At 36.1% G+C, this 8,639-nt stretch overlaps 1 protein-coding gene across 1 annotated transcript; it reads left to right on the top strand.

Moving 5' to 3' along the window:
• Nucleotides 1-1,872: 1,872 nt before the first annotated feature.
• Nucleotides 1,873-5,315, top strand: LOC110890493. Its single transcript, XM_022138103.2, has 4 exons — nt 1,873-2,117; nt 2,943-3,301; nt 4,642-4,955; nt 5,047-5,315. Exons 1-4 carry the CDS (start codon nt 2,033-2,035, stop codon nt 5,159-5,161), a joined length of 873 nt encoding a protein of 290 aa, XP_021993795.1. The 5' UTR covers nt 1,873-2,032; the 3' UTR covers nt 5,162-5,315.
• The last annotated feature ends 3,324 nt before the right edge of the window (nt 5,316-8,639 follow it).

Genomic DNA, 8,639 nt, shown 5'->3' with positions numbered 1-8,639 from the left:
CACTATTCAAACTATTTAAACGCTAACCGATTGCATGTATTACGTGACTAAATGAATGCTTGTTGTTATGTTTACACGTGGAATGTTGTCTACCTGCCTTAGCAACATAGTACTATAGTTTGGACTCAGCACCCGTTCTCACGGGGGTTGTTAAGGACAATTACTTGCATGGATTACGGTGGTAATCATGTATTGCGATCTGTCTCAGACAGTCAACCCGCAGTCGTTGGTATCGATAGATCCATGTCGATAATTAACATGCATCCTTTCTCTCTGTGTACGTGCTGGTTATGCGTAAACTATTCGAACTCTATATGCTATTATCAAACTTGTATGCTCACCTTTACATTATGTATTGACTTTATTTTAACGTATGTGACAGGTATTTAGGATGCTTACTTGCTCCTCCTGCTGTGAAATAGAGGCTAGGAAAGAGTCTAGAAACCAAGACAATTTATATTTATGTACTTAAATCTGAGTTGTCGGAACATGTTTTGTTTGAAGGATATCTATGTCTGTAATAACTAAATTTATCTTATGGGTCACGGTATGGGACGTGATATTTAAACTATTCGGTAATAATAGTTGTCATGGAATTTCTTTGAACAATCTGTTTCGCTCAGTGCCATGCCCCGATGATTCCGCCATCGGTTGGGGTGTGACAGGCACGGCCCGTGGCCAATGTACTTATTATACTTTATCAGATTCTGGAAATCCAAGAGTTGACCACGCCCCGTGTTTCTTTAGCACGGCCCCGTGTTGAGCTTGAATTTTGTATTCTGTTGTTGTCTCTTTCAAGAAAATTACAACTCGTTTTCAAGAATCAAAACCTCTGTTATACTATCAGAGCTCGACACAATCACAAACGACTTCAAGAACTCTCTCTGATTAATTGCACGTCTCTGTCGGAGTACCCGAAGCTCGCCAGAATCCACAATGGTTTAGCAACTCCACAATAGATTGGAGAGTAAGATAAGAGCATAATTGTTTTATAATGGATGACTTATTAAAAATATTTAGACATAATTATAAGAGTGTTTCGTGAGCTAAAAATTTAAGAACTTGTCATTATTTGGGAAGACAAATAAAATCCCATAATTAAGAAAATGAGTTTGAAAATCATTAATTGAAGTGACTTTAGTTACGATTTAATATGGTATGGTTTCCACAAATATTTGATTAAAAAAGTAAATATGACATCTATTACGGTTGTATATATAAGCAAATTGTTAGAAAATTTGTGTATACATTATTAAGTTATATAATTTTTATCATTAAACTCGTGTAATACACATGGCTATAATCTAGTTTAATTTATAAATTAGAATGATTTCCAATGTGTAATATAAGGTATAGTTGGATTTATTAATTGAAATTTAGCTTGAATCCAACCACATACAAAGTTGAAACTAAATGAACCACCGTTTCAAATAAGCATATTACCCTAACCGATTATAACTGAAACTATGCAATTATAAATACCTAAGGCCTTGGGGAATAACGATGTCGTCTGACGTGGCTTTCAGCCACTGCTTGGAACACCACATCGCCCTACCAATGGCCACGACATGGAAAACTCCATCGTGTGGAAATTCTCATCGATTCAATTTCTTATATTATTTAAAGAAGCATGTAGAGCTTAGATGTGGGAGCATATGACAATTTCCACACGTATGAAAAGTGAAACTACGACCCCCATATGACCGCACTCAATGGTTTAAAAGAGCGTAACATCATTTATTGGTTCAAATTTAGTCTATAATCGAATCAAACCATATATTTTGAAAATGGTTATGAGTGGGAGAGAGAAAATACAATGATAAAGGTTTTAAAAAGTATTATTTAATTGAAAATACGAGAAAAAATAGTAATACTAGGAAAAAAAAGGGGACATTCACATTGCTCATTGCTCAATATCACAGGGGGTGGAAGTAAACAGTTCACTTCCTCATCCGAGTGAAGTTTGAGTCAACTGAACCCTAAATTCCATCGACAAATTGGAAATCATAGATCGAATTCACGACAGAGAACGATGAAATTGGATTCTTATTATGGCGTTTTGTTTCTGCTGCTACAGATCGTCGCATGTTTCCATCGATTACTCCCATTCGCCTCTGGTAACATCTCACAAAATACCCTAAATCTTTACCTTGTGATCTTATAGAATTCACACACAACACATGATTGATCCACAAGGATGAGCATTTATCCGGCCAATATATTGGAGATTTGTGTTTAATTAACATAACAAATTAGGATTTAGCCTTATTGCACCGAGTATAAACTAGTAAATGATGGAGATAAATTATCTTTTTGTAAGACCTGTTTGCTTTAATGCAAGGTTAAGTATTGATGATTATAACACAAGTTATAATTTGTTATATGAAATTATGTAAGTTTCATGGGTAGATGTTAGGCATACCATAGTTGTCGAAGGTGCAAAAGGTGAGCGTTTATAAGCGAGACTCCTAGGTTATCTTTAAGGGTTTTAGACATGTTTTGGGCTTGCTTAGAGCTATTTTAGACTGTTGTAAGGTTGATTTCAGGTTCGTTTAGGGCTGGTATAATTGTTTCAGATGATTTTTGGCCGGAACTTGGCCTGAAAGTGGGCCTTTCAAAGCGAAGGGAGGAGGCTGCTTGGGCCTGCAAAGTGTGCCCAGGCGCGCGCGCCTTGACAACGGGGAGGCGTACTTGAATTCTGAAACTATGAATTTCTATGTGCACTTGAAAAAGTACTGATGCACAAAAGTGTTTTGAACAATAACTGCAAAGGACTGTTATTTGGTATTTCTGCCAGCTTTGACCCGTGTATTTATTTACAGCTTAGAAGAGTAATGAAATGGGTCGAAAGTCAACCCAAGTGTTTTCAATGCATAAAACCTATGAAGTACTCATATAAAAAAGGTTATATTATTACTGAAATAAAATCTTTGTTGGTGCAGCAAAATCTGGTGGAGTTTGTGTTTCTCCTGGCGGTCGGTTTCCACCTTATACTATCCAAGGGAAACCTCCAAGAAGAGTAAGCAAGGGCCCCACAGATTTAACTCTTTGTAGGGTGTTCCGCAAAAACACATGCTGTGATGTTACCCAGACTCATCCTGCGTTGCTGGCAGTTAGAAGGCTGGCTTCTTCTGGAGAGGCTAGTGATGAATGCTTGCATTTATGGGAGCTTCTAGAATGTTCTATTTGCGATCCACATGTTGGCGTGCAATCTGGCCCTCCAGTCATATGTGCCTCTCTTTGTGATAGGATTTACGATGCTTGCTCTAATGCTTACTTTGCTATGGATGGAAAGAATCAGGTTTGCAGAATATCATATACCAATATCCTGTTGAACTTTTTTTATAGAGTAAAATGTCATTTTTGTCCCTGAGGTTTGGCCAGTTTTGCGACTTTCGTCCAAATGTTTGTTTTTTCGCATCTGGATCCAAAAGGTTTGAAATCTTGTCATTTTCATCCGGCTCGTTACCTCCATTCATTTCTCTCCGTTAATTCAGGAGTATTTCCGTCTTTTTTGTAAACTTAAAGGCATAGTTGTTAAAAGCCATCGCCTCTTGCGCCTAGGCCAAATTTCCTAGCAAGGCAAGGCAATTGCGCCTTTTGTCAAGCTAATTGCGCTTTAATTCTCTAGGTGATGGTTCATGCGCATATTCCAGCGAGATTCCTAGATTCTGGAGAGTTTTCGGCCAAATTCTCGAAATTCTGGCAAAATTCCAGCTAGATTTATACTTTTATCTAACGAAAACTATTTTTCTACACTAATAAACTAGCATTTATTACTTTTGGTACTAAATAGACGATATAAAATGTTATATAATAGCTTTCCTTTTATTTTATTTTAAGAATAGTATTAGGGGCTGTTTGTTTACCTCTTAATGGACTCTTAATAGTTCAGACCTCTTACTAGTTTAGCACTTAATGGTTCAGACTGTTTGTTTCGCGAGCACATGTCTGAGTGGTTCAGATATTTGTCTTTGAATGGTTAAGCATTATACTAAGTCTGAATGGTTAAGCATTATACTAAGTCTGAATGGTTAAGACCTCTAATCTGAATTGGTCAGACATTTGCCTCTAAATGGTTAAGCATTATACTGCCTCTTATTGGTTCAGACCTCTTAATGGTTCAGAACTTAATGGTTCAAACCTCTTACTGGTTCAGCACTTAACCATTCAGAAGTTGTCAAACAGCCCCTTAATTTTCTATTGTATAAAAAAATTTTAAGTTTTTTTTGTTGTGCACTTTATTTTTCTCAAGCCCGCGCTTTTTTTGCGCCTTGCGGCTAGCCCCCAGGCGAGACCTATGCGCCTTGAGTGCGCCTAACGCCTTTAATAACTATGCTTAAAGGGCAATTCGGTCTTTTTCAGGGGTATTCGGTCTTTTTACATAAAGTGAAAAAGACTAAATTGGCCTTTTAGTTAGCAAAAAAGACGGAAATACCCCTGAATTAACGGAGAAAAATGGATGGAGTTGACAAGCCGGATGAAAATGACAAGATTTCAAACTTATTGAATCTAGATATGGAAAAACAAACCTTTGGACGAAAGTCGTAAAATTGACCAAACCTCGGGACGAAAATGACATTTTACTCTTTTTTATATCTATAATAATATGTTACTTTACACAACGGTCTGATGTGGTAGGTGCTAGTTCCATGTGGCATCAGTGACACTGTTTGTGGTAGAGCCTCTGAATGGGTCTCAAATGGCACAGAACTCTGTAAAGCTTCTGGATTTTCTGTTAAACCATCTAACGATCTTAAAGAAACTTTTTGTTATGGTGGTAAAGCGAGTTTGGATTCTGTCGTGGATTCATGGAGGACCTCACACACACGTGATGCCGAGAGCTCAGGATATCTTTTCGATTTTCAGCAGTGGGTCAGGGAAATGCCGATTAATGAACAAGTGTCGTGGGCCGTTGGTGGATTAGTTCTTACAGCAGGGCTTCTCTTTGTAAGGTTAGATTTTGTGCTCAAGAAGGCCCAACCTGACATGTAATCCAACGGTCCCATTATTTGTATCTAACCGTTACTGTTTCCTGTGTGATAGTAAAAAGAAGAGCAACAACCAAAGGCAACGACAAGCAGCTATACAACGTACGGCAAGGAAGCTTGGTGGGAAAATGAGCCCAAGGTATCCTGCTAGTCAAGCAAACAGAAACTGAAGAATGTAGATGACAGTTTGATTTGATATAACACCGGTTAGTTATGCTAGTCATGTAATATCACTAGGTGCGCTATATTCAAAACCGTGTCTATCATTATGGACGTTTCAGTTTGTCCAGGTTGATTGAAGAATATATGGGGCTTTCAGTTATTTGTGGTTGTTTAGGTCTGAGTTCCCCGAGAGTCGTTCGGTTCTGTGTTATACCATATTTCGTTTAGCGGAGTGAAGCGCGTGTCGATTTGATAGAAGTGCCCTGAATATCTGAAATGGTTTTTCTGTTTCAGTTTGTACTTTGTACAGAATGGCATGATGTTAGTGTCATCTATTGTCACTGACCTAAGAACATGAGGAGCCTCAAATCTTAAGAACATGTCCCTCCTTAAGTGTTAAAATGAGGACATCTTTTTTGATAGAAGGTTGGGTCTCAGGAATGTTAACAAAAAATTACTTGAACCAACCCATAACAAGGAACAAGAAATCATGATTACCTTGGTTTTAATAACAATGTATGAGGTGCGACTGATGCGGTAGAGAAGGTGATGCACAATGATCCATGAGGCGGAGCCTAGACATCAATTTACTCCTAAGGTCGCTGCATTGCATGAAGTTGTCGCTTTTGCTCCCTTCTGTATAGAGCGGTTGTGGACTTGTGGGAGACGATAGAGAAGCCGAGACCGATGGGGACGACCACACTTAAAAAGCAAAACTTTAATGACTTATTTTTATACATGTGTGCTCCTTTCAAGATATGTTATCTTGTATCTGCTTGTATATGACTTGGTGAGTTTTTCAATAAATTATAGTACCTAGATGATATTTATAGTTGAGACTTTTAAAAGACTGTATATAAAGCTTTTTTGCTTATACATCGAGGTTTTGTTATATTATTCTAAAATCTATTACTATCTAATGCATAAGAAAGGGGTATTTTAAGATACCCAAGTTAAGAATTTTTTTAGGTTAATGCATAAGGTACAACCCGACTTTTTTTTTTGAACGGAAAATTTGGATCACTGACGGACCATTGGAGTATTATCGTGCCACTAACGGAACCACCCGATCATATCCATCTCCACTAGGCATAATTTTTATACACCAATTCAGAAGGAAACCCAATAAATATGAGAAAAACACATCTTGTGAGAATCGAACCTAGGACCTATTGGTCTCAAAGCCTTATCTCACCCCGAAGATGCCACTAGGCTATAAAGCCATGGACTACAACCCAAAATTAAGGGTAAATTAGTCTTTTCAAATACTAATTACACTTTAACCCCTAATTTTAGTTACACTTTAATTTCCTCATTTTTAACCAAATTATAGATAATTAGTTAGTATTTACATTTTATCCCCATATAAAAAATTAACTACCCCGTGATTTTTAAACGACTATATCTAATCTTCATCTACGGTAGGGACTATTCGAGAACGAATGTGCAAAAGCTGGGGACTATAGCTATAATTTTAGAAATGTAGAAACTATAGGTAAAAATGAAGCAAATCACAAGACTATCCGGACATTTTTCTCTATAATAGAATTTGTAAAAATTTAAGGCCAGATCATTCAGAAATTGGGTTGTTCATTCGATTGATGACGCAACTCAAGTTTTTTTCATCACATGGCTGGGGTGAGATTTACTTTAGAAAAACTTGAATTGAAAAACTCATTAAATAAATGAGTTTGAGCTCGTACTAGCTTAACTAGACTCGCAAACCTTAAGAGTCAATTATTTTGATAACTTTTATTTAATAAATTAAACATACCTATATGATAGTTTTATTATTATTATTATTATTATTATTATTATTATTATTATTATTATTATTATTATTATTATTATTATTATTATTATTATTATTATTGATAACTTCTATTTAATAAATTAAACATCCCCCTATATGATAGTTTTTTATTATTATTATTATTATTATTATTATTATTATTATTATTATTATTATTATTATTATTATTATTATTATTATTATTATTATCATGATCATCTAATCTGTTATAAATGATTCTAGTTAATGTCACGTGACACTCCCCTTCTTAAATTTATTAATAATATTATAAAGATCAAATCTCTAGTATCTAATATTATTAAGGGTTATTGGATTTTATTACTATCAACTATTAGGTATTGGCCGTTGTCACTCCCAACTAACACATTAACTCCCACCACTCCTAACTTAACACTTTGTTTGCTTTGCCACTCTGGAGTTAACTAGGCACTAACTCGGTTAATTTTTTGCTTACGTAGCCAATTTCTGATGACGTAACTTGTTTTTTATGAGGTGGCATGCAGGTGGAAAAAAGTTAATTTAAAAAAAAATCTATATTATCCACACAATTACACAAAAAAATATCTAATTACTCTCTACCTCATACCTCTCTCTCTCTTCCTTCCTTAACACACTCTTTCTTAACTAAACCACCACCACCATCACCTCATCACCCACCGCACCACCCCTCTCTTTCTTAATCCTCCTCTCTTTACACACTCTTTACTAACCTAACCCACCAACTTCCACCATCTTCAACTCTCTGCAACAACATCACCACCACCACCATCATAGCACCACCTCACCACTGCACCAACCCCACCCCCACTGCACCAACCCACCCCCACTGCACCTTCGACCACCCCATTACACCACCTTCTTACTCTCTCTTATCAAAATCAAAATACTCAAAATCATAGTCACATTGCTTACATTCTTGTTAGTAAAGTAGTGCAATTAAAATTTAAAGCCCTAACCCCCTTTTGATGAAGAATACACAATGAGATAAGTAACTCAAATTGAAGCAATTGAACAAGCGATAGGGCATAAAGCTCAAAGTAAAATGCATAAAAGGTAAACCTAAAGCCTACACGGTGGCCTTAATTACGTGTTAAAGCTTAGAAAAAAAACCAACAAAAAAATCTCCCAAAGAGAATCGAACTATGGTTTGTATAACATCGCGAGTTAAAAGCACCAACAAATAGGAAACAAACACTGTAGATTCGAGCAAGCACGTGTTAATGGCGGTTTAACCATTCGTATTTTTATATTTTCTACTTTTAGTAAGTTGTATTCGTATTTCATTTCAATCCTTGTAATCTCGAGACTTTGATCATACTAGAATACATTTTTTGTTCACACTTGTTTATTCATACATACACGATGATAATCAATCACAATTACGCATTTTATATACGAAACCGAATCATTGTCGACATTTATTTTATGTTCGGAATCATACTCATGCACATTCATGCCTTACACATACTCTTGCATACCTTAAAATACCCTAAAAATGCTTTTAAACACTTAACATATCAAAGGAATGGTATTCATGAACAAATAACCAAACAACAAGGATTAAAAATAAAAAACAAATTACTGGAAAATCTTACGGATTGCAAGACATAGTGTCTTACGGTCCGCAAGACAAGTCTGACCGGCAGAGTTGGTTCTAGCTCGCGGAGTAGACC

Source organism: Helianthus annuus, chromosome 11 (genome assembly GCF_002127325.2).
Source record: "Helianthus annuus cultivar XRQ/B chromosome 11, HanXRQr2.0-SUNRISE, whole genome shotgun sequence".
NCBI lineage: Eukaryota > Viridiplantae > Streptophyta > Magnoliopsida > Asterales > Asteraceae > Helianthus > Helianthus annuus.
This window is presented reverse-complemented; position numbering and strand designations above follow the sequence as displayed.

Excerpts from the sequence above, each read along its gene's own strand:
- LOC110890493 (XM_022138103.2), top strand. The coding sequence starts at position 2,033 with ATGAAATTGGATTCTTATTATGGCGTTTTGTTTCTGCTGCTACAGATC. Across the intron at positions 3,302-4,641 it reads CTATGGATGGAAAGAATCAG|GTGCTAGTTCCATGTGGCAT; the intron begins GTTTGCAGAATA and ends CTGATGTGGTAG. Across the intron at positions 4,956-5,046 it reads GCAGGGCTTCTCTTTGTAAG|TAAAAAGAAGAGCAACAACC; the intron begins GTTAGATTTTGT and ends CCTGTGTGATAG.